We start from the raw sequence: 27,124 nt of genomic DNA, 5'->3' as shown, positions 1-27,124 counted from the left end.
TAAAAACCTAGAAACTTTGCATAGGGCATCCTCTATGATATTGATAGCTCCTTTTTATTTTTATTTAGTGTTAATAATCAGAAATCATAGAAGCTATCTTTCTGGACAACTTTATTGAATAATCTAGGTAATCATAATACAGTCAGTTCTGTTATAACAATATGTATTCCTAAATGTCCCTATACTCTTTTAAATTATGCAATAAAAATCATGCTTAAGGGAAAATGGGATTAGGAAAGCAATATTTAAAAACTTCATGAGTGACATAATAAGAAAAAGATGAGAAAGTAAAAATGATAACAGTTTTATGGCTATGTGTTGGCTAAGAAATAAATACTCCAGTGGTGGTCTCATCATTTGAGAGGGCTATGCAAATTCTCTTCCACCCACAGCTTACCAAAAGATACACTGTAAATATATTACTTTATTGTGAAAAATACCTGACATTTGCTTTTGGAAGTGAACTTTGGCAGTGTTCCAGTTTCTGACTTGTGAACTGATAAATTTTTTGTATGTATTCTCACTGTTCTTCTAAGATGAAATATTATATAAGTAAACTAAAAATTCAAGATCTCACATTTTTCCCTAATATATCAATTAGATTGAAACATTTGCTTTTTCAAAACAGGCATTATAGCAGAACAACTCTCAAGGGAGAAGGTTTGTTAGAAAAGAAACTTTAAGGTTGCATTTTGTTTATATTTGCACATATATATGTATTGTCTTCATCATTGAACTATTTTCTATGGACAACTATGTAATTAAACATGTGGTCTTTTGTAGAAAGTTATTTATAAAACTTTATTGTACCAATTTCATATTTTTACCTAATATATCATTGATATGAGTATAGATAAAGTGAGCAAATGGATTAGAACTTTCATTTATCTTCTCAGAAGTTTTAAAAATGGTCCAAAAAATCCTGTCTTTGTTTTTTCTTTTGGAAACTTCTATCTAGATATCTATAAGATATCTCAAAAATTAGTACATTTTTCAAATCGTATGACAGCCTAGGTTTTTTCTCTCTGGCTCTCTTTCTCTTTGTTTTTTGAGGTCTAGCTGTTGCATCTTCTGAATTAATGTTTCTTCTTTGTAGTGTAAAAAGATTTAGTATTAACATGGTAGACTCCAAATTTGGTGCTGGTACTGTCACTGATGATAAAAACAGATCACTGTAGAAATGCTGGCAAATGTCTACTTATCCTTCTAGTTTCATTTATAAATTCTATAAAGTTCTACCTAGATTTTTTGTCATTGCTGTTGTTTTTCTTCTATTATTTGTTACTGATTTTTTTTTTTTTCTTTTGAGATAAATCTGCTTTACAGCCTTACAGTATGCATGTGTCAGCTTTGCTTAACAGCTTGTTAAATTTTTGGCTTTCAGATCTAAAACATACAGATCTTTATTTACATAATTTGTTGCCTTACTATAATACCCACTTAACCTCACTATAATACCTTGTTATAACACCCTCATTATTGGATAACTCACCAAAATACCTTGTTTTGTGATTGAATTCATCTGTTTAACTCATGAAAGACTTTTCCATAATCCTGTTAAATCTTAATAGAATTATCCACTAAATCAGTTTCTCCCCCCCCCACAAAATCACCAGGAAGACTTAATAATACTCTTTTTGTTTATAATATGGAGAAAGGTGAACTAGCTAGTAGTATAGTTTAAGTGGATTTGATTCTTTGGATCCTAAGAGCAATCCTTAATGACTGCATGTCATCTTGGAAGAATGTCTCTAATACAGTGAGTAAAAAGGCATAAATGACAAACACATCAAGTTTTCTAATAGCACTATTGCAAATTTATTGGATGGGAAAACTTAGATTCACAACCATGTTGTTTGTTCTTGACATCAGGGATATCTCTTAATTGACATCTTTTTTCTTAGATTGATTCATTGTTTGTCCTTCAGTCAAGAATTATACCATGATATTAGGAAGGGGATGTCATGACATGAAAGTGAATTGGATTTAAATAAGGGAGAGCTGTACAAGATCACCTGCTTCACTTTGTTCTCTAGAGTCACCTGGGTTCAGTAGCCAGATATGGATCAGGAGGAGACCTTGATCTTTTTTAAGCTAAGATCCGTAACTGGTCTCAGTTTGACTGAGGCCATACTCATTCAGTGATTAAGATTAGGTAGCAATTTAGGCAAAGGACAGTCTTTTTCAATCTATTCCCCCTTTCCCACCCCCTCACTCCCCCTCCCTCCCCACCCTTTGCTTTCTCTCCCCCCCCCAAAAGAAATCCAAACAAATCAATAAATCTAGAAGGAAAAAACCCTTAGGGTTTCTTGTCAAAACTGAAATTATTGCCATTTACATTCATTCTTGAGTCAATCTGGACCAAAATAATGACCAGTGGCAGCTTGACCTGGAAATATTATCGGCCAGTCTTTGTGAGTTTTGGTTTAAGGCAGTTCCTTTAGAAAGAAATCTAGCCAGTAAATCCTCCAAAGTATCTTGTGAGGGTTCTGCAATCCAAAAAAACTAAACCAAAACAAATTGTTAACCACAACAGATTAGATAGCTGAATCACGTTTAATAAAATGAAATTCAGTCAAAATAAAGGTAATTTTTAATACTAGGAATTTTAAAAATCAGTTTTACAAGTACTAAATTCTCATATATAGCAAGTTGTTTGAATGACACATGAATAGGGAGATATTAATGGTTTATAGGCTTAATGTTATGATAGAGGATTTAGAAAATATGCCCAGTATTACAGAGTTGATAACCCTAATAGCAGTTTTTCCTAGTTAAACTACTTCTGTTTAGTTTTAATTTCCACATTTTAAAGATGACATTGAAAGGTTGGAAAATTCAGAGGAAAAATAGTTAAAATGGTAGATGATCTCTCTTATCATAGATTTAGAACTTCTAAAAGCCTTGGAAGTCACTTAGTTCAATTTTCTCATTTTATAATTGAAGAAACTGAGGCCCAGAGTTTTGACTAATCCTGAGTCAGACAAGTAGTAATTAGAATGACTGGAATTCCAGTCATTACCAGATTACAGGGCCAACAATTCATAATACTATATATTGTGAACCTTTTTAATTGTTTGATACAACATTAAAATTGATTAGAACAATAGGAAAATACAAAACTTATCTGTCATTGCTTTATATGCTTAGGCATTAGGATCATTTAATCCAAGGGAAATCTATTTTGGAATGCCATCATCATAACTTTAATAACAAGCTGTAAAAGTTACAATATCACAAATTGCCATACTTAGGAAATTTGCAATTTAAACATGAATCTCAATTTTTTTTTTTCTGAAGTGGAGAGACCAGATCTCCTGTGATAGTTTGGGTGAAGTGATAATGGGAATTGTAAGGTAGAATAAGACTGGACTCAAACTCAAATTTGGGGTTTGGAGTTTGGGGTCAAACAGACCATTGAACCTAAGAATCTCTACATAAGAATCTCCACAGAAACATATTGATTTAAAGAACCACATTGACATTATCATAGTTTTATTGTATTTTTCTTTTTTTTGTGTGTAAAATCACATTTTAATCTTATGCTCATTACCTTTGGAAGTATTGCAGGCTGGCTGTTTGACATGTCTGGTGTAAGATATGTTGGATCAATATATGGAGCTAATGGAAGGAGAAATTATAAGTTTTGTTTTAGTTATGTTGAGATGGAAGTACTGATAGGACATCTGTTTGTATTTATCATACAGTATTCATTTGCAAATGGGAATTTGGCACTCAAGAAGGGTATTAGGCCTGAAAGTATAGAGTTAAGGAGCCATAGTGATAGAGAAAATATATGAAATAATTGAAGTGGCCTTAAAGTCTAAGAATTTTAGTCAGATGGGTCTTGAGATCATTTAACTCTGCTAATCTGAAGCATGAATATTTAGTCTGCTTGTCAGATGGTCTGATAAGTAGCCATCTGGCTTACACTTCCTTACATTGCTCACTTCTGTATTTCGTATTGCCTAAGCTTATTTTGGACTCCTTCCATGAAGGTTTGGTCACCAAAGAAAGATATTAGAGAACAGAAAAGTATGCTCTACATACTGTAAATAACTGATAAATATTTGTCAAATTCACTTGCTTGTTTGAGGACATACACATTGAGGATAAAAGTATTCACTAGTTATATGTTATCTTTTTATTCATTTTAGGAAATCCTGGTTCATTTCATTAAAATGTCTATTTTGATGGGACTTTTTTATGGATTATTTTAGTTTTGTGAATTTACTATAATATGAATTCCCATGTTTTTCATGATATACAAAGTGTCAAAATATTAAGCCTATCACAATAATTTTAGATATACAGATTCAAGTTTCAGATGCCCCTTAAAATAGAATTGAGGGCATTTGACTAGTTGAAAGAGCACTGGAAACATTTTAACTCTGTCTCATAAGTGCCTCTAGCTCTAAAATTCTGTAATTTTCAGGTATTTTCATTCATTTGGTAACTTATAGCCAACTTAATTCTTGATAGCAAGTAGTAGGCTTTAGATAAACTGTATTCACATGTGATTCACTAACCTTCATTTTAGCTATAATTTTTGATCATCCGTTTCCTCAAACCTTCTGTAGAAGGTGTTAATAAGTAATATTTAAATCCAAACTAATACTTACTTACAATACTTATATTGTAACCACTACTACCAACCCCCCTCCCCACCCCTCACCCCCCCAGTTCTTCCTTATCCTTCTTATCTTGAGATATGAAATAATCTTAAGCGATTTCCTCATCTAGGGGATCTCTTTTTCTAATCATAATATCCTTGGTTATGTCTTTCTACTGTTTCTTGATCAGATGATATTTTGATATTATGTTTTAGTATCCTTATAACTACCATGAGTTGTTAAAATACCCACTGGGTCACTTAACAGTTTTGATTCCTCTGGGATGTGATATTCAATTATTCAATAGTGATGGAACATTAAGATTTGGAGCTGGAGAAGATTTTAAAAGCATCTAATTCTATCTTGTCATTTTACGAAAGAGAAACTTGAGGTCTAAATGCAGTTAGTTTGTATCTCTGAGGGTATATTACCTCTAAAGTTAAAGGCTTTTTAAGCAGCATTCATCCTGAAAGTAATGAAAGCACCAGACATTTATCCAAATAATAACTCATAGTATATACTTAAACATGCAACATTTATTTATTTGCTTGCCTACTCATTTATTTATTTGTGTTATATATTTAATTTATTATTTATATATTTATACACACACACACACATACATACATATACATACTTCTGTTCTTTTGAACTTCCTCACTTTGGTCATCTTAGTTCTGCTCACTTACACAGCATATATCTCCATTGCTTTATGTGATATTTTCAATATTTTAGAGAGCATTGTGTTTGATATATCATAGCTATAGCTACATTAGTAGAATATTGATATAAGGATGAAGTGAACTTTAACATCTGAGAGAAGTTTAAAGTTATTAAAGGATCTTTGTGATTTGCTGCAGGCAATTCACTTTATTCTCTTCTTGCTCTTCAGTTCAACTTACCCATTTTACAATGTATCAGATATATATATATATTCAAGTAGATAATAGTAGTAGATTGACCATCTACTTGCATGCCGTAGTTCAATCCATAGATAAGCTTCACCCATTTAGCCTGAAGTGATACAAGTTTACTCTCATAGTGTCACTGAAAAGAAGAATTTTAGTAGCTCAAAAGAAACACGAGTTATACAAATTTAGACATATCTCCACTCCAAATATTCATACAGACTACTTGTGTCTGATCTGGAGTAGAACCTTCTGATCCTCATATTAATCTGATCAGTCACAGACATAGTGATGCCATTTTGGTTCTTTTAAGAGCACGAAGGACAACAACCAACTATGGAATAGTTAGGACAACTTTCTTGAGTGCTTACAGATCATTTCCAGGAGATGGTTGTGTTTTAGGGTTTGCAAATAACACAAGGTCAGTTTTAAAGAGTAGCATAAATAGAGCCTAACTATTAACAAGAAGTCTCTTTTCCACATGGACTTTACTTACATCATAGAGATATACATTATTTGGTACTTGGGTTTTATGTCTTACCTGATGTTTATGATCTGAGACTTGTTGAACCTGAAAAATTGTTCAAGATTCTTCAAAAGATATAACAAAGACAATTTTGATATAGGAAAAGGACATTGTTGGAAGTGAGCTTTTAAGGCAGTGTTTTTCTCTACTGAATGAATTGTTTTTTCATAACCCATAAATAGTACAATGGGATCTTGTACTACATCTTTTAAGAGGACTTATATACATATTTTTTGTTCACTATACAGTATCACTTTCTGCCTTCCTCTTAGCAGAAAATTAGGGGAAAATTTTTTACATCCAAAGTCTCTATATAAAAGCCTCATTTGTAAAACATAAAATAAAAAAGAATTGACCCAAATTTACAAAAATACAAGCTGTTCCCCAAATGATAAAGGGTCAAAAGATATGAACAGATTATTTTCAGATAAAGAAAGCTATTTCTAGTCATATGAAAACATGCTCTAAATTACTATTGATTAAAGAAATGCAAATGAAAATAATTGACATGCCCCCTCACACCTATGAGATTAACTAAGATGACAGCTTGATGTTTGAGATGTGGTAAAAATAAAACACTAATGTATTGTTGGTAGAGTTGTGAACTGATCTAGCTATTTGGAACTATGCCCAAAGAGCTATCACACTGTGCATACCTTTTGATCCAGTAGTGTTTCTACTAAGTCTGTATCCCAAAGAGATTATATAAAAAAGAAAAAAGTCTCACATGTACAAAAATATTTATAGCAGCCCTTTCTGTAGTGGCAAGGAATTGGGAATTGAGCCTATCAGTTAGGGAATGGTTGGATAAGTTATGATAGTATTATGAATGTAATGGAACATTATTGTTCTAATAAGCGATCAGCAGACTGATTTCAAAAAGGCTTGGAGAGAATTTATATAAGTGAAGTGAGTAGAACCAAGAGAACAGCAACAAGAAGATTATATGATGATCAACTGTGATGGACTTGGCTCTTTTCAATGATGAGGTGATGCAAGGCAATTCCAATAGACTTGTGATGGACAAAGCCATCTGCATCCAGAGAAGGGATTGTGGGGACTGAATGTGAGTCAAGACATAGCATTTTCACCTTTGTTGTTGTTTGCTTTTTTTTCTTATTCTTTTCCTTTTGATCTGATTTTTCTTGTGCAGCATTATAAATGTAGAAATATGTTTAGAAAAATTACACGTTTAACCTATATTGGGTTACTTGCTTTCTAGAAGAGGGCAGAGGGAGGGAAAGAGGGGGAAAAAATTGAAATACAAGGTTTTTCAAGAGGGAATATTGAAAACTATCTTTGTGTATTTTGAAAAATAAGAAGCTAAAAAACCTTCCTGGGGGCAGCTAGGTGATGCAGTGGATAGAGTACCAGCCCTGAAGTGAAGAGAACCTGAGTTCAAATCTGGCCTCAGACATTTTACACTTCGTAGTTGTGTGATCCTGGGCAAGTCACTTAGCCCCAATTGCCTCAGCAAAAAACAAACAAACAAATAAATAAATAAATAAATCTTCCTGTTACTAATATCACAATTATGTAAAAAAAAATTTTTTTGTATGGATAAAAAAGTGTCCAGATCAGTAGTTGTTGGTAATCTCTTTAATAGCCCTTTTTCTGTTTTTTATAAAATTGAGATTTTTCTCATGGCTCTACTATCTGCTCTTCCATCCAATACTTTTTAAGTCAGTTCCTCAAAACCCTCATAGTTATATTGCCTCTAGTTTGGCTCTCCTCTTGTTATACTTGATCCAGTATGAAATTGTTCCCATCTTTATTTTCTTTAGTACTATTTCGTCTATAAGCACATCTGGGATTGTGATTTTTAAAAATTCTGTATATAGTGATTCTACTCTCTTTGATGAAGACTTATAAAAATCTTTGCCAATCTCTTCCACTTTTCTTCTTTTTGTTATCATATTTTTATCTACATATGCTTTTGAGATCACCCTGCTTGGGTCTCTTGCCAACTTTGAGTTAAACTGGTTTTGCTCTCTGTAGCTTCTCCGTTTGATGAGGAAGCATTGCTTATAAACTTTTATCATCCTTTTCTATAAGATTTTATATGAACTTATATTTTAAACCATTGTTGCCTTTGAATGCCATTGCTCCTTGGCAAGTAAGTCAAACATGACTAATGTACTTTTTAGCTTTGTTTAGCCTCCTTGTTGAGGAAATTGAATTATACTAATTAAAATTCTTTGTAAAATGATTATAATTATTGTTGATGATATTTCTATTGTGAATAACCTATTTTTTCTTAGAATAAGTTGCTTAAGTCAATTAGAAGTGAGTTGTTTTACTTACATGTAATATTTTATTCCTTCAACTAGCTTTTTACCAATTATAATATTTGTTACGTCAGTGTTGTGACTTCATTTTAATAGATCATTAAAGAATGATATATCAGTAATGAGACTCTTTTTCTAATATAATCAATTTCATGTTCTCTTTTGTTATTTGTTACCTATCATATCTAGTAACTATTAAAATTTTTTTTGAAAAATTAACAGCATAATATTTCTTTTACCCTTCTAATTTCTTATTGTTAATGTGTGCTTTTCTGCTATATTTTTCGCCATCCTCATCTAATTTCAAAAAGTATATATTAATTTAATTTAGAGAAATTTATATGGTTCTTCATAAAATTTCTTCTATATTGGATGTTGGTACATAAACTGCAGTTTTTTTGCATCCCATGAGTAGTTAATGAAGTACTTGATTCTTGTTACTTTAAAGAACTTAATAAACTAACTCTACCAGTTTCTTAGCTTCTCCAAGCATAATCTGTTGAGTCATTCTTCTGCTTAGTTGCATCTTCCTTTTTTCAGGTGTCATTTATAGTTAGAATATCAAAACTAAAATGGTTTGTTTCCTGCTGTTGCTGAGTATGTTTTTACTCATTGGCCATTAGAGAAAGAAAGATTTTTGTGTTCATAGTATTTTAAGAACTTGTTTAAAATTTTCAGTCTAAAAACTGGTTATTAGCCCTTTCTGCCCTCATTTCCATCACCATTAGTGTTACTGCCAAAACATTAGGGAACCATACAGGAATGAGAGCTAGATTATTCGATTTTTTTACCCCTTGTGAATTTTTCATAATTTCACAGGTTGCTTAGTGGTCAGCTTACTGATGAAGAGTCTCTCCATACTTGGGTAGGCTATTCCTCAGAAGTATCATTTTGTCCCTGGGACTATAATTTTATTTCACAAATGAGGAGATAGAAAATATTTGAAATAACTTATTTTGGGTCATATGACTTGTCATTGTCAGAATTGTTTTTTCTGCCTTCCAAGGGTGCTGTTTTTTCTACTTTTTACCATCATTTGTAATTTGATGCTTATGAAATGATCAGTAGGTGGATGGTACATAACAAGAGTAGAGGAGGGCAAGGATAAATCATCAATTCCATTGATTGGAAGTATTTCCAAATGCATAGTTTGTAGTTTCAATATGTATTAGTATAAAAGACTTATATTTTAGATTTTACCAATTTTATATTTACAGTACACAGGACAGACTATAGCTATGTTATGTACCTCTGAAAATCATTACAAAATGGATCTTTTTTTTTTTTTTTCAAACAGGCAATAAAATTTAAAGGATTTGCCTAGGCTCATAATGCTAGTAAGAGTCTGAGACTGCATTTGAATTCAGGTCCTCCTGACTCCAGGGTTGTAATCTAAAGTTGTATCCATTGCAGCAACTAGCTGCCCCCAAAATGATCATAGAAGCATATAATTTAAAAGCTGGAAGGACTTTATGGACCATTTGGTTCAACCTCCCTCATTTTACAGACAAGAATATATAATACCTAAAGAAAGTAAATGGCTCGTATTAGTAGAAATCTTGGGATTCCTTATTCCTGATCCATTATGCTTTACATAAATCGTGCTATATGCTATCTTCCCTGCTTGTGAGGATTTGATCATCAGAGTGGTTTTTCCCTAGTAATGCATTAGCCTCAGGGACAGCATTATGTCTTTGATGGGTATGTGATTGGAAATAAAGCCAAATATTAACTTATGTTGCAACATTTGTCAGTTCATTGTTTCCCTGTTCATAACATAGATTTAATTTGTAACTTTCTGCAGAAAATATAAAGAGAACAGTATCTTTTGTCTAGTCTTCTCATTTATTTGCTCTTGAAGAATAGATAATGTGGAAAATCTAGAAAACTTTGTGTAGTTTTCAGTTTGTTGATTTGGAAATATGTTTCTATACTTGAATCTGGTTATAATTTTTCTGATGTTGAGGAATTGAAGAAATTAGTGACACCATAATGTTAAAACCAGCCTCAGAGGCTTGAATGCTATCTTTTTTATCCTTCGCTTTACCTATCAATCAGTCAAGCTGGGAATAGATAGCATCATCTTGCTGACATAGTCAAAGTATCAAACAAAGTAAGGGACATCATTCTCTAGTCTTTTTTTTAATAACTGAGAGGAAGCTATACCTTAGTTTCAAAAGGTGTTCCTTTTAGGAAAACATTGATAGAATAGGAATTAAACAAATATTTATTAGTAGCTTGCTTTATGCAGAATTCAGCTAAGACTAAAAGAAAAACAAAGGTTAGATAAGACATATTACCTAATAGTCTTTTAAGGGAATGACTTTCCAAGAAATAACTTGGATTTCTCAAAACTTTTTTTTAGTATCATGTGCCAGTTACCAAGTTGGCCTCTGAGAACACAAAGACAGAAATAAAAATTTCCACTTTGAAGGAGCTTATATCCTATTGCACAATATTATACATACAGATAAAAAATAAAATATATTTACAAATTAATTTTATAAGTGTTTCAATATCACAGAAGACCAAGAGAGGTTTTAATTAGTACAACCTTAGAAGGAAGTTATGAATTCTGAAAAGCAAGATGCCAAAGAAGAACATCTGTTCAGAGCCATGAAATGACATATCTACAGGCCACAATTAGCAAGCCAGTTTGATGAATGGAAATTGCATGAAGGAGAGAAATATGAAATAAGCTTAGGAATATAGTTTGCATCAGATGCTGGAAGCCTTTAGATGCTAGAAGCATTTAGATGCTAGACTGAGAATTACGTTTTTAATCTTAGAGGCAATATGTTGAAAAATTTTTGTTAAAAAATATGTCAGACTTGGAGAGACTTAGATGAACTGATGTTACGTGAAATGAGAAGAATCAGGAGATCACTATACTCTGGCAAAAATAAGATTATATGATGATCATTTCAGATGAACATGTCTTTGATGGGTATTTTGTCAACAATGAGATGATTTAGCCCAGTTCCAATGGTCTTGTGATAGAAAAAATCATCTGCACCCAGAGAGAGGATTGTGGGGACCCTGTCGATCATAAAGCAGTACTTTCAACTTTTTGTTTGTTGTTTGCTTGCATTTTGTTGTTCTCATTTTTGTCCTTTTTGATCTGATTTTTCTTGTGCAGAATGATACTTGTGGAAATAGGTATAGAAGAATTACATGCGTTTAACATATATTGGATCACTTACTGTCTAGGGGAAGGGATGAGGAGAAGAGAGGGAAAAAAATTAGAGCACATAGTTTTGTAAGAATGAATGTTAAAAATTATCCATGTATGTATTTTGAAAATAAAAAGCTTTAATTTTTAAAAAAGTAATAACTAATCCATTAATCAAGGCAGGAAATGATATGTCTGTCTTTCCTTTATGTGTATTCATTTGATTGCTTTATGAGGAATAGTTTGGAGAGGGGAGAGAGATTAAAAGCAGGTACACTTATTTGGAAGCTTTAAAATAGTCCAGGTGAGAGATGATAAATCAGAATAAGGCTTACAGTTATTATTACTGACTAGAGGATTAAAGAAGACTTTGTGGAAGAGATGGCATTTGAACTGATTTTTAAAGCAGTATTTTCCAATGCCAACTCTTCAATAAGAAGAAATATTGATTTGTCTACCTTCAATAAAAATTTATTAAGTGCCCTTTTTTGGAATACATTTTGCAGCAATTTTTCTGTCTTTTGTTTCTGTATATGTGAGCTTTTTAAATAGAAGAACAGTATAACTGTCTTACAGTTGACTTAATGAACTACCTACTGAGAAATAACCATTTAAGATACTTGGAATGTTGGTCTACTGGTTCCCAAAGTACCATAGGAAGAGTCTGTTTCTCTCTCTCTCTCTCTCTCTCTCTCTCTCTCTCTCTCTCTCTCTGTCTCTGTCTCTGTCTCTCTTTTTCTCTTTCTCCTGGTTTTTGTAGTTTGCAGTAGACTAACACTAGGTCATATTTTATAGGAAAAACTGAGGCAAACTGCAATATTTTATATTACCTAAATTTTTTATTGTAAGGCTACTTAAAACATTTCTTAAATCTGCAAGTATCTTGAAAGTATGATTTCAGTATGTCAGACAAAAGTCAGATTGTTCCATTTGTTGGCCTTACCATATGTTGGCCATACCATTAAAATGACACTTTTAAAAAATGCCAGTCACTGAGTAAGTACTGAGGCTATAAGACAAGGCAAAAGACAATTCCTGCTCAAGTCTAATGGGAGAGATATCATGCAAACAAGCTGCGTACAGATGGAAATAATAATAGAGGAAAGAGTAAAAGTAATGGAGATCAGAAAAAGCTTTCTGTAAAAAGTAGGATTTTAGCTGGGACTATAAGGAAATCGGAAGTAGATGATGCATGAAGAGCAACCATTGCAAATGCTTAGAGTTAGAAGATAGTGTGGATTGTTAGAGGAACAGCAAAGAGGTCAGTGATATTGAATTACAGAGTACTTAGATTAGGGGAGAAATAAAAGATGTAAGAAGATTATAAGAGGGGAGATGGTTAGGAAGAACTCTAAATGTCAAACAGGCTGGACTCCCCCACTATTGCCTTATAATAATTTTCTGAATCTGGCATTAGAGACTACAACCTAAGTTGAGAATCAAGAGATGGAGGATGGAGCAGGGGAGGGAGTATAAATATGGGTGGGAATCAGGCTTTAGTAGAAAGAACATCAAAGTTAAGAGTCAGAGGTCCTCCATTTGATTTTCAGCCCTTTTCTAACTACATTCTTTGAATTCCCTGGGTCTTGGCTTCCTCAAAGAAAATTTGACTAGATCTTCTCCAAGACTTTTGATATGAGCAAATTTTTAAATTAAGTTAGGAAATAAGGACCTTTGGAGATGGAAAGTTTTGTAGATTACTATAAATTTGCCAAAGAATGGTTGTGGAAAACCTTGGTTTAAAGGATGGATAGAATTTCAACAGGGAAAGTATTGACATTGTAGGCATAGGAAATAGAGTGAGCAAAGTTTTTGAGGCGGGAAAGGAGAAAACAATTTGTTTTGGAATATAGATAGAAGTATTGAGAAATAGAGCTGGAAAGGTCTAGTGATGGGAGCTGGTTAGAGAACTTTGAATCCTAAGATGAAAAGTTTGTACTTTATCTGTAATGAAAGAACCCATGATAGAGAGATAGAAGACTTGGTTTTAAGTGATTTCATATGATCTTGAGCAAATCATGATCCACTTCACTTCACTGAACCTCACCTGCAAAATGGAGATAATTCTCACATATAATACTGTTGTGAATAAAGTGTTTTGTAAACAATAAGGCATTAGAGATATTAGCTGTTGAGTAGTCAATGTGCTAGCATTTGATAAGAACTTGGAAGCAAATTTTTGCTTTTTCAGAAGCATGTTTTTCAATGATTAAAACTATCATTTATACTTGTCACAAGTCTGACCCCTGTGTGACTTTGATGGAAAAGAAATGACTAGATAGTTTGTTTACATTATTAAATTAGATGATGGCTCTGGACATACATTACAACATCCCTTTGTGGTCATGAATTTTATTGCCCTGTATAATTGTTTGTGTTAGTACTTTATTACAACTAACAAAACTAACAAAATAGTTTTATGAGAAGAACAGCATATTATAGAAGTGAGTCTCTATTTGTCAGGAAGCTGTAGCTTCTAGTTCAGTATTTATATTGTTTGGTACTTGTTTTGGCTATTACAAATTCCAAAGAGGACTCTAGCGACACATATTTATTGGTAGATGAATTAATAAGAAGATTATTATTTCTAGCAGCTTTAATTTATATTAGATTCTTTTAAACTATTTGATTACTTTAGTATTTTTCCTTCCCCCATCACCAGATAAAAAACTCTCAGAAAACATTAGGAGACTACCATGTGCAATATTCTTGCTATTAGACGTGAACCTGGATCTTGGTGGATATGCTGGTGAAACCTAACTTCTGACAGGTCCTTCTAGGCTTAAACATCTTTTGATAAAGACGTAGCAATGAACTTTGTCCATATCCTCCTAGCAAGATACAGAGAGACTTATTGCCAGGCTAGTAGATGTTGGTGAGGTCTTTTTGTGTGGGGGAGGGTTGGGGAAAGAATGAAGAAGTTGGATAAAGCTAGTATTTCATCAAGGAATTAATCTACCAAGTTCAGGTAGGCATTATCCCAGTGGTTAGAAGGAATACCACACTCATGGAATAGCTCATAGAGTCATATACTTTAGCTCTGGAAGGTGTATTAGAGATGAGTTCATTCTATCTTTAAATTTATATGTCATGAAACAGAGTTCCAGAAAAGAGATGTGATTTATTATGAAGTATATACAAAGTAGTAAATGTCTAAAGCAGGATTTTATATATATTTGAAATATGTGTGTTGTGAATGATTAGAGGAGATAAAAAGCTAAATGAGCCATTGTCCTTGTTCTTGACTGATTTAATTATTCAGTTTGAGTCTTCTTTCCAAATTTACTAGTGATCTCTTAATTGCTCTAATGTCTTTCCTTAGTCTTCAAATTTTAACTTGATCACACTCTTTCCTTTTGTATTTTCTATTTATTCATTGATCTATTTATCTATTTTTATGACACTACTCTCCCGGCTTTCATAACCTGTCTGACCTATTTTTGCATCTTCATCCAGTTCACAAAACTACCTGCCTTGTTGCTGAAGGGTTAGTTTTGTGCCTTCTCTTCTCTCCCTCTCCCCTCTCATCTTATTGGCTCCCATGGATTCTTTTTTTCTCTATATAAAATATTCTCAGATATATTTATCCAGTTCTAGACTCTTTCCTTACTTCAACTCTTATATCACCAAATAATACCTGTTCAAAATCTTAAATTGAATGTCCTGTAGACGACGTAAATTGATTGTATTCAAAACAAAACTCATCTTTTTTTTTTAATCTTTTTATTTTCAGAACATATGTATAGTTTTCAACATCACCCTTACAAAACCTTGTATTCCAAGGTTTTTTTTCCTTCCTTTCCTCCAGCCCCCTCTTCTAGACAACAAGTAATCTAATATACGTTAAACACGTGCAGTTCTTTTATACACATTTAGACAATTATCATGCTGCACAAGAAAAATGAGATCAAAAAGGACAAAAATGAGAAAGAAAACAAAATGCAAGCAAACAACAATCAGAAAGTGAAAGTACTGTCTTGTGATCGACACTCAGTCCCCACAGTCCTCTTTCTAGGTGCATATGACTCTTTCCATCACAAGACCATTGGAAGTGGCCTGAATTACCTTGCTGTTGAAGAGCCATGTCCATCAGAATTGATAATCATATAATCTTGTTGCTATGTACAACGTCCTTTGTTTTGCTCACTTCATGAGCATCAGTTCATGTAAGCCTCTCCAGGCCTCTCTGAAATCATCCTGCTGATCATTTCTTACAGAACAATAATATTCCATAATATTCATGTATTGTAACTTATTCAGCCATTCTCCAGCTGATGGGCATCCACTCAGTTTCTAGTTTCTTGCCACTACAAAAAGGGCTGTCATGAACATTTTTGCACGTGTGGGTTCTTTTTCCTCCTTTAAGAGCTCTTTGGGATATAAATCTAGTAGAAATACTGCTGGATCAAAGGGTATGCCTTTGGGCATAGTTCCAAACTGCTCTCCAGAATGGTTGGATCCGTTCACAGTTCCACCAACAATGTATCAGTGTCCCAGTTTTCCCACATCCCCGCCAACATTTGTTATTATCTTTTCCTGTCATCTAAGCCAATCTGAGAGATGTGTAGTGATATCTCAGAGTTATCTTAATTTGCATTTCTCTGATCAATAGTGATTTAGAGCATTTTTTTCATATGTCTAGAAATGGCTTCAATTTCTTCATCTGAAAATTGTTCATATCCTTTGACCATTTATCAATTGGAGAATAGCTTGTATTCTTATAAATTTCAATCACTTGAGATCTTTATAAGAACACTTGGATGTAAAAATTTTTCCCCAGACTGCTGCAAAAAATTTTTGTCTGCATTGGTTTTTAAAATTCATTATCTTTTCCCCAAATCCCCCCCTTTTCTGAACTTCCATATTTCATTGAAGGTACTACCATCTTCCTAGTTACCCAAGCTCACAACCTTGGTCTCATCTTTGATTTCTCACTTGCATTCATAAAACATTTTATCTTTAATTGAATCTTGTCATTTCTGCCATCACATTTCTGAGATGGGTCCCCTTATCTCCACTTAACATAGTCACCATACTTATAAAAGCTCTTGTCATATCATACTTGGACTATTGTAACAGTCTGCTGGTTGGTCTTCCTGCTTCAAAATTCTCCCTACTCCAGTCCACTTCCACTTAATTACTCAAATGATCTTTCCGAAATATAGGACTGAGAGTATTACTTCCTTGTTTGATAAACTTCAATGGCTTCATATTGTTGTTACCTTCATAATCAAATATAAAATTCTCTCTGGTTTGTAAAATCTATCTCAACTTGGCCCCTTCCTACCTTTCCAGTCTTTTTGTGCTTATTGCTCCTCCTAATATTCAGTGAGCAAACAATCCTGTGAAACTTGTTGTTTCACACTCCATCTGTGACTTTTAATTGGCTCACAGACCTGGAATATTCTTCACCTGTCTTTTGGCTTTCTTTAAAACTCAGTTCAAGTTCTATATGTCTTGTATGTACATAGTTATTTATATATTTTCTTCTCCATTGAAATATGGGGACATGGGTTATGTTCTTGTGTGTCTTTTTTTATCACTAACATTTAGTATAGTGCTTCATAACTGCTTAAATGCCAATTGAAGGAGGGAATAAGCATTCATATGTTATTCACCATATGCCAGGTATTATGCCAAGTGATTTAAAAACAATCTCTTTTCATACAACAGCCCTGAAAATAGGTATTAATATTATCCCCATTTTACAGTTATGGAAAATGAGATTGGAAGAAGTTAAGTGACTTGCTTAGAGTCCCACAGCTACTAAGTGGACTAGATTTGAACTTATTTCTTCCTGACTCCGGATCCGATGATCTGTCCATTATGTCATCAACTTTCTTGCTGTTGAATAATTGACAATATTTTGTGTGATAAGACTGTGTGTGTGTGTGTGTGTGTATAAAATGTAACAATAAATTAAATTATGTAATAGTAGATTGGTTATTATAGATATTAGATACTATAAACATAAAATATAAGAAAGTAGTAAGAATTAAAGTGAAGGAAAGATTACTTCTTGGTGGATGAGATTCAAGAAAAATCTCAGAGATGTGAAATTTAAATAGAGCTTTGGAGAATGAGGATTGTGTCAATAGTTAGAAATGGAGTTAGAGAGCATGAAAGTTCATGAAGAAAGAACTGTGATTTGATTAGAGGGAAAGATCACATCATCCTCAGGGCAAGAAGGATTGTTCATAAGAAGATAGAATTTGAGCTGGACTGACTTGGACTATAGCTGAAAGACATGTGAAGAAGGAGTTTGGGAATGTATCTTAATAGTGAAAAACTGGGGATTCTAAGCTAATGTGTTAGGTGTTACGTAGCAGATAATAAGGAGCTTGGGGAAATTGTGGGGGTAAGGGAAATAATCGTGATAAAATTACTTTATTAGGGAGATCAGTCTGACAGTACTTTGTCAATTGGATGTGAGAAGGGAAATAATTAGAAACTGTTGAGGTGAAAAATGATGAAGATTTAGTAACTCATCAATATATTGACTAACCACAATTCCAGAGAACCTGGTAATGCCTGTTCCCCATCTCCTGATAGAGAGGCAATTGGCTCTGGACATATGTATGTTTTTGGATGTAACTAATTTTGTTTTTCAGGACTTTTCGTTTTTTACTGATGGACAGAAGAAAGAAAAAATAAATTTTTGTTAATTGAAGAAAATGTTTTTAAGGCATTCTAAAGAGGGAATGAATAAAAGAAATATTTGGACATTTTCCCTCAATTTCAAGAGGTCTCTCCCTTCTCTGAATTCTTAAAGTACTTCCTGTCATTGTCTAGGCATCTTACCTAATGTGAATTTAAAAAAAAAATTTGTTGTGGTTTTCTTGAACTTCTAATTAACTTCTTAGCATGATTTTATCTTTTCTCTAATCTTTGATTTTTAACGTCCTTGAACCATCTTTAATTAGGGATTTAGCAAATAATAGTAATTGCACTTATTTTGTGTATTCCACACAAATTTGTGAGTTGTATGTAATCCAGTATTATTTTCCTTGTTTTATAGATAACTGGTAAGGTTCTGGTGGCCTCAAGTAGTTTGTCCCAAGTCACCAAAATATTAAGTTGTAAAATCAGAATTTATTCTCAAATGTCCTTCTTTCAAGTCCATTCTGCTTCTTTAGTAGCATACATTCTACATGAGAATATCTAAAATCATTGATTATATAAATGTAAGCCTTTCCTTTCTTATAGCTACTCCACTTAATTTCCTTGAGCATTTGTTTACTTGTCTCCTAAACTGATGTCAGGCTACATGTTCTCTAAAGACTTTTGTATTTTAATATTAGAGATTCAGTGATGTTTGACTTAAGGACACTAATAAAGACATCGTACATATGAAATACCCTGGAAAGAGTATTTGATGATCTGATTTTGTATATCTTTATTATACTATTGTTTTCCCTCTTTTCATGAGACAGAGCAGTTGCTCTTTTGATTTTGTAACCTTGAACTAGAAAGATAGCAGATCTGGATGGAACCTCATTTACTTTTCTCCGAAACCTCATTTTATTGGTGAGAAAACTGGGGCTAATAGAGGTCCTATGACTTATCCAAGGCTGCATGGCTTTTAGTAGAAGACTGAATAAGAATCAACTCCTTCTTGATTCCCAAACTGTCTTTGACATAAATCCTGCTCCTTTTTATGCTAAGTAAAGCTAGTTTCATAAAAATCATTGATCAATCTTTCCTTCTCAAAATGCCAAGATATTTTACTAGCTAACTTCTTGTCATTTTATTTGAATGTCCTCATTAAAAAAAAAATATTTTACAGGGTTATGTTTCAGGTTCTAACTCTTCAATTCTCTCATTTCTATTTGTTTTTAGCAACTTTGAACTCAACTAACGTGCAACTGGTCATTTTCTCCTGGAGTCATCATAAGGATGGGCCCACGAAGGAAAACTGTGAAACCATGTCTCCTAAGTAAGGAAAGCCCCGAGGTGACAAAATCAAATGAAACAAAAGATTACATGAACCAGCTCTCACATGAAGTACTCTGCCACATCTTTAGGTAAGAGATTGTTTATTTTTTTTTTCCTTGCATATATGTATATTGAGAACAGTTACAGGACCTTTGTTATAAAAAAAATCATATAATTGGTGTATGGCTTAGTTATATCAATAAAAACTTTTATAAAAAAATCTTACAGACTCATCAGAATAGTTGTTGTTTCTCAAGTAGTATATGTGGACATCAGTTAATAAACATTTATTAAGCACTTACTATGTGCTAGACAATGTGGTAAGTCCTGGAGTTACAAAGAAAAGTAAAAGATAAGCCCTATCTTCAAAGAACTCAAAATATAATGGTGAGACATGTAAATTTGTGTGTGTGTGTGTGTGTGTGTGTGTGTGTGTGTGTGTAAGATAATTAGAAAAAAATTTCAGCTAAGTGAAGATAGTAGACATAAGTGGGATTGGGAAATACTTCCTGTAAAAATGGAGTTTTAGCTTGGACTTGAAGGAAGCCAGGAGGTAGAGATAGGAACTGATAGAATTCAAGGCATGAGGGACAGACAGCTAGAGAAAATGACCAGAATTAAGAGATAGAATCTTGTTTGAATAATAGGAAGCCAGTCAGTATTAATGAATCAAAGAGTACATTGTCAGGAGGAATGTTAAAGTTAAAGAAGAATGGAAAGGTTTGAGGTAGATATCTCTCTCAAATTTGAGAGATGGTACTGAGGTACAAGCTACAGACTTGAAGATGAGGAGAGGGTGATAATGCCTTTAATAGTAATAGGGAAATATGGAGAGGAGAGAGTTTGGAAGGATTGTGAATTGTGAATTCAATTATGGATATATTGAGTTTATGATTAGTCAGTTAATAACAGACATTTATTTTTTTCTTTATATTTTATTTTATTATTATTATTATTTTTATTATAGTTTTTTATTTACAAGTTATATGCATGGGTAATTTTATAGTATTGACAATTGCCAAACCTTTTGTTCCAATTTTTCCCCTCCTTCCCCCCATACCCTCCCCAAGGTGACAGGTTGACCAATACATGTTAAATACATTAAAGTATAAATTAAATACAAAATAAGTATACATGTCTAAACCGTTATTTTGCTGTACAGAAAGAATAGGACTCTGAAATATTGTACAATTAGCCTATGAAGGAAATCAAAAATGCAGGCAGACAAAAGTAGAGGGATTGGGAATTCTATGTAATGGTTCATAGTCATCTCCCAGAGTTCTTTTCTGGGTGTAGCTGGTTCAATTCATTACTGCTCTATTGGAACTGATTTGATTCATCTCATTGCTGAGGATGGCCAGGTCCATCAGAATTGATCATCATATAGTATTGTTGTTGAAATATATAATGATCTCCTGGTCCTGCTCGTTTCACTCAGCATCAATTCATGTAAATCTCTCCAGGCCTTTCTGAAATCATCCTGCTGGTCATTTCTTACTGAACAATAATATTCCATAATATTCATATACCACAATTTATTCAGCCATTCTTCAATTGATGGGCATCCATTCAGTTTCCAGTTTCTGGCCACTACAAAGAGACCTGCCACAAGCATTCTTGCACATACTTTCCCTTCTTTAAGATTTCTTTAGGATATAAGCCCAGTAGAAACACTGCTGCATCAAAGGGTATGCTTTTTTTTTTTTTTTTGATAACTTTTTGAGCATAGTTCCAGATTGCTCTCCAGAATGGCTGGATGTATTCACAATTCCACCAACAATGTATCAGTGTCCCCGTTTTTCCACATCCCCTCCAACATTCTGCATTATCTTTCCCTGTCATTCTAGCCAATCTGATTGGTGTGCAGTGGTATCTCAGTGTTGTCTTAATTTGCATTTCTCTGTTTAATAATGATTTGGAGCATCTTTTCATATGGCTAGAAATAATTTCAATTTCTTCATCTGAGAATTGTCTGTTCATATCCTTTGACCATTTATCAATTGGACAATGGCTTGATTTCTTATAAATTAGAGTCAATTTTCTATATATTTTGGAAATGAGGCCTTTATCAGAATCTTTGACTATAAAAATGTTTTCTAAGTTTATTGCTTCCCTTCTAATCTTGTCTGCATTGGTTTTGTTTGTACAAAAACTTTTCAAATTGATATAATCAAAATTTTTCTATTTTGTGATCAATAATGATCTTTAGTTCTTCTTTGGTCATAAATTCCTTCTTCTTCCACAGGTCTGAGAGGTAAACTATGTTCTTCCAATTTATTTATAATCTCATTCTTTATGCCTAAGTCATGAACCATTTTGACCTTATCTTGGTGTATGATGAATAACAGGCATTTATTAAGCATTTACTATATAATAGGCACTGTGCTAAGCTCTAGGGATACATAAAGAGGCAAAAGATAGTCCCTTCTCTCAAGGATTTTATAATGAAAAAGACAACAAACAAGTTACATTCAGAATAAATAGGAAGTATCTGAGGGGTTGAAGAAAGAAAGGCGACTTTTATCAGAGTCCTGTGGAACACTCATGATTAATGGGTATGATCCGGATGAAGATAAAGCAAAGGATATGAGAAGAGATGAACCAAAAGAGAACAGGGTTCTGAAAACCAAGAGACAAGAGATTTACAAGAAAAAAAGATCAGCAGTGTCAGAAGCTACAAAACAGTTAACAAAAAACAGTTAAAAAAGATAAGAATTAAGAAATGGCCTTTGGAGTTGACTCAAGGACTAGAAGCATTTTAGGTTGAATGATGAGATGGAAAGCCTGATTTTACATTTTGAGAGAGTGAGAAAAGAGGAAGTTTACTTATTATAAGTTAAACTTTTCATGGAGTTCAGTCATAAAGGGAAAACAAGACATGAGGTGATAGTTAATGGGTTGGATAGCTTTGGGGTGATATATTGTAGGAGCAAAGGTTCAGGAGAGTGAGAATAAGGAATCAGGTAGGAAGAATGGGGAATAGGGTTTGAATGTGACCATTTAAAATTACTGGGATGGAGAGGCTATGACAAATCATTAAAAGAAAATTTTAGAAAAAAAAAGAGATCACTGTTAGTATTATTATGATCTTAGATTAGAGTTTTTCAGAGTCTTAGGCAGTTCAGACTTGAGAACAAGAACTTGGAGAAGGAATGGTGTCGTTGTTCTTACCCCAAGGCAGGAGATGAGGCTAGAAACTTGATGAATTGGTGCTCTGTCCCCTCATACAGTTCCCATCATATTATGTCCCCTTCAATTATGACAGTACTTTATTTCATTAAATATTTCATTGACTTTGTTTTCTGAATCATAAGTCTAAAATCTCTGAAGGGAAAAGGGAAAGATCTCAGTAGCAGCTTGAAACACGTAGAATAAAACTGAGTCTATAGACATTCATCTTGGTTTGGCTTCCTCTGGTGTGTTTACAACTGTACCCTGCTTGTTTTTGCCTACCCAGGTAGAAAAAGGGGTTCTGCTGTTACCTCTGATTGAGTTGTTTACACATCAAGAGTATAATCCTTGCACCTTATGGTGAGCTAGTAAAAATATATACCAAGGAAGGTGACTCAACCACCACAATCTAGTATCTCTCATTCCTCTTTGTTTTCTCATAAATGTAGTATTTTTCATTCTGCTGAGCAGAATTGTTTTCCACTCTAGATAGCAATAAAAGGTTACTGTTTAACCACACAAACTGCCCTTAAATTCCCTAGGGTTCCATCACACATTAGATCAGCATTTAACATTTCCTAGAATCTATACATGTATACTTATCACAGCCTTGACTCCAGGGTGCCAGAGTACCTATTCTTAGAAAAGGAAAAATAGTTGGAAAGTGTTCACATTCATATAATTCCTATATAAAGGACATGAAGGGAACTACTTCTTTTGAGAAGAGTAGTCCAACAAAGTCAAATAAGGGAAGTCAAATGTATAGTTGAAAGTAGTAGAGAAGGAAATTATAGCAGAAGGCAATATGAGAATGATGAAGAATGGTTCCATATAATAGCAAGAACCTTGAATTGGTAGGATCCTACCATATGCTAGTAAAGAAAAACTGAAGGAAGGTATAAGAGAGTAAGATTAAGATGGGGATAGATGAAGCTTCAAGCAGGTCACAGTTGGCAAAAATATACCAGAGGAAGCCAAAGATGAATGACTACAGACTCAGTTTTATTCTACATTTCAAACTGCTACTGAGACCTTTCCCCTTTTCCTACTTCAAAGGTTTTAGATTCATGATTCAGGAAATGTTTTTGAGTGTCTGCAATAATATCCTGTGCTAGATGTAACAAAAATAAATGTGGCACAAGTCCTTTTTTTGAAAGAAAGGGATAAAGGGAGGCAGGAGGATACAGAGTATAACATGTTACAAAGTGGCAGGAGAAATTTGAAGGCAAGAGACCTCACTTCTCAGAGGTGTGTGTGTGTATATGCTTGCACATTCATGCAAAAAAATTCCAATGTATGTGAATACATAGCATGTCCTTGGAGAAAAAGAGGACAACAAGGTCAGTGTGGAATAATTAGGCCTTAAAGAAACTGGGAGGAACATGAACAAGGAGAATCTGAAGGTGTCATTTCCTTGTCCCTTCCATTTGTGGAGTGTGGTATAAATAAAAGAGATTGGAGAAAGTAAGATACAAGGGGAGCATTCAATTTTGACTGAAACAATTCATGAATTCATTATGGAACAGGAAATTATACATTATGTGGACCTTGGACAACCACTGAATATTTTTTAGTGGAGTACTCTCATGATCAGGATAGTACATTAAGAAGATTGCTGAGGAACTATTGTGAAAGATAAATAGGAGAGTCCTAGAAGGCTAGGAGACAATATAATAGTCTGGGCAGAAAGAAGGAAAGTTTGGGGAGGAAATGAGGGAAATTAAATGCAGAAGTTGCCTTAAAAAGTTTGTTTAAATGCCTACTAGATACAAAGTCAGAATGAAACACATCCTAATCTCAAATGGCTTACATTCTATTGGTAGGAAACAATAACAAACTAGATAAATAAATACTGAGTAAACCCAAAGTAATTGGGGCTCATGTGTTGAGGAAGAGTGTTGCTAACATTTGAGAGGATCAGGACAGCTTTCCTCTAGGAAATGGAACAATGAACTAAGGTTGGAGTTAGGAATTCTAAGAGGTCAGAGTGAGGAAGGAGAACATTCCAGGTATAAAGGGGGGTAACAAAAATGGTGGTAAATCTAGTGAGTATAAAAGCCAGATCTAGAATCCAGAGATCTTGTCAGGCTAAAATATTAGGTTTAGAATAACTTGGAATTTAATAAGAATCAGTTAAAATTTTGCACTAAGTTAAACATGTCAACTTCACAATTATAAGAACAAGTCACCTTTTAAAGATATGGGAATCTCCCTGTGCCCAATTACTTTGTACTTAGTATTTCTGTGATCTTAAATGCTTTCAGAGAGGAATAGTATCTTGGACTAGGGAAGTCCATTCTTCACCATTAGTACGGTTCTTGGCACAGAGTAGGTACTTAACAAATGCCTATTTCTATCCCCTTCCTTCCTTCCTTCCTTCATTCTACTTCATTCGTAGTATTATAATCAATTCTGGGCACAATCTTTTAGGAAGGGTGTTGACAAATTAGACAGTGTCCATAGGAGGACAATCAGGATGGAGAAGTCTTTTGAGATAGTGCCATGAAAGAAGTAGGAATATTAGGTTTGGAGTATAGGAACACTTAAGTGAAATGGAGGACTCAGTAGACTTTTTCAGGAATTTGAAGATTTTTCATATGGAGAAGAGATTAAATTAATCATTAGTTTGGCCTCAGAGGCAGGTTAGGAACTATGGGTAGAAATTGCAAAAATTCCAATTTAGGCTTAATTTAAAGTGAAATTTCTTAGAAATAGGATTGGTTGCTTCTAAGGGAAATGGATTTCTACTTATTCTACTTTTAAAACATTTTAAAAATGCCCTTTTGGAATGTGGTGAAGATTCTTTTTCAAATACAGATAGGATCCCTAAGCAGCCCTGAGATTCTGTATTGACTGCAAGTTTAGTACTTTTTCCAATTTACACTCCATGACTAGGCTTTTACAGAACAGGAAGAAGTTAGGAGTGAGTAAGACTAGTGGATATTACAATATAAGCTTTGCAATGTTGCTTTACAATGAATTAAAAAAGATGAATGATAGTATTATAGTTGATTGACAATATAGAGTTTTTTGGATTGTAGACATATATAGGGCAGTGCATATTTGCATTACAAGAATCAATAAATTAAATAACACCAGGTGTTTATTGGACATTCAAATTAGGGCATAGATAGTAGGCCTAATAAATTTACAGATGAAATAAATCTTGGAGCAATAGATAATAAATGAACTAGAAAAATAGCTTGAATCCAATAAGGTGAAAATTATTAAGTTTAAATGTTCCTGCACTAGGATTAAGAAAAATCAATTTAAAAGTGCAAAGTTGTTATGGGCCAGAACTCTGAACTTAAAACAAAGGATTCTTACAAGGTATTAAGTCAGTGGAATTGATAGAAACAATAGTTATCTAATTTAGCATGGTTCAGTATGATTGATTTAATCCTACAAAGAGATGCTATGGGCTAGAACTTGAAACAAGGTACTAAGTGGAATTGAGGAGATAATAGTTAAATCTAGTTTAGCATTGATTTAATCCTACAACATATAATGGTTTCATAGTGATATAATGATTGGTATATAGTCAGTGTGGAATATATAAGGAAGAAGCTCTCAGGGCCCAAAAGGGACAAGCGCATTAAAAGCTCTCAGAGGCTGAAACAGATTCATTCCATCATCCACCTTTGTGATGGCTGCAGGCTGAAGCACAAACCTTTGGAGTCGGGGAGATTCAGAAGCTAGAGAAGGCAAGTAGGAGCTCAAGCTCTTGGAACCAAGGAGAGAGAGAGGCCGCCAGAAAACTAGCTGAGCCCCAAGTAAAGGAGAGAAGACTTTGAAAGAGATAATAAAGGATTTTGACTTTATCACCTGGCTGCACTCGTGGTGATTACTAAACTGAAAGGAAGGCTACTCCCAGAGGCCCCAAGGAAACTGAAACAGAGAACATTTCATTTTAGAGAGAATATTACACAAAGTGAGGAAGGTGTGGCTAGACAACATTTCGTGTAAAGCCTTGAAGGTTTAGAAAACTATTCAGTTCAGTGTGAGTTACCAATATATAACCTAAAAGAGCTAGAATCATTGATTGCCATTAATAGAAGTCATGGAGATTATAAGATTTGTCTTTTCTCCTCAGCAGAATACATCTGGGAATCAGTTAACAAGCCTTTACAAATAACACTGTGCTAAGTGATGGAAACTTAAAAAAAAAAGGTAGAAACACTCCTCACATTCAAATGGGCATGACAACATGTAAATAACTAGGTAAATTCCAAATTGAATACAGAGAAGTGGAAGGTTAACTCAGAGGGGAAGGCAGCCACAGTGAGAGAGACTGAGAACGCTTTCCTACAGACAGTGAGATTTGTTCTGAGCCTTAAAGAAAGTCAGAGTGGCTTAGGCAGAACTGAGGACAGAAACATTCCATACCTAGGGACATCTAATGTTCAGAGGCACAGGGATAAGAGATGGAGTATCATGTTAGAAAAGTTGGAAAGTAAACCAGTGTAGCTTGATCATAGAGCATGTAGAGAGGAATAAGGTATAAGAAAACT

The 27,124-nt window shown here is 33.7% G+C and overlaps 1 protein-coding gene across 1 annotated transcript in view; it reads left to right on the top strand.

The window, feature by feature from the left end:
* The window catches only part of FBXO38 (F-box protein 38), a 113,143-nt gene that overhangs the window by 5,593 nt on the left and 80,426 nt on the right, over window positions 1–27,124 (top strand). Inside the window, exon 3 of the mRNA XM_051978954.1 lies at window positions 19,347–19,531. Coding sequence (XP_051834914.1) covers window positions 19,404–19,531 — 128 coding nt within the window. The 5' untranslated portion in view covers window positions 19,347–19,403. The remainder of the gene's footprint in view (window positions 1–19,346; window positions 19,532–27,124) is intronic.

Source organism: Antechinus flavipes, chromosome 2, assembly GCF_016432865.1.
Source record: "Antechinus flavipes isolate AdamAnt ecotype Samford, QLD, Australia chromosome 2, AdamAnt_v2, whole genome shotgun sequence".
Classification (NCBI taxonomy): Eukaryota; Metazoa; Chordata; class Mammalia; order Dasyuromorphia; family Dasyuridae; genus Antechinus; species Antechinus flavipes.
Note: the sequence above shows the minus strand (reverse complement) of the source record. Positions and strands in the feature narration are given on the sequence as shown.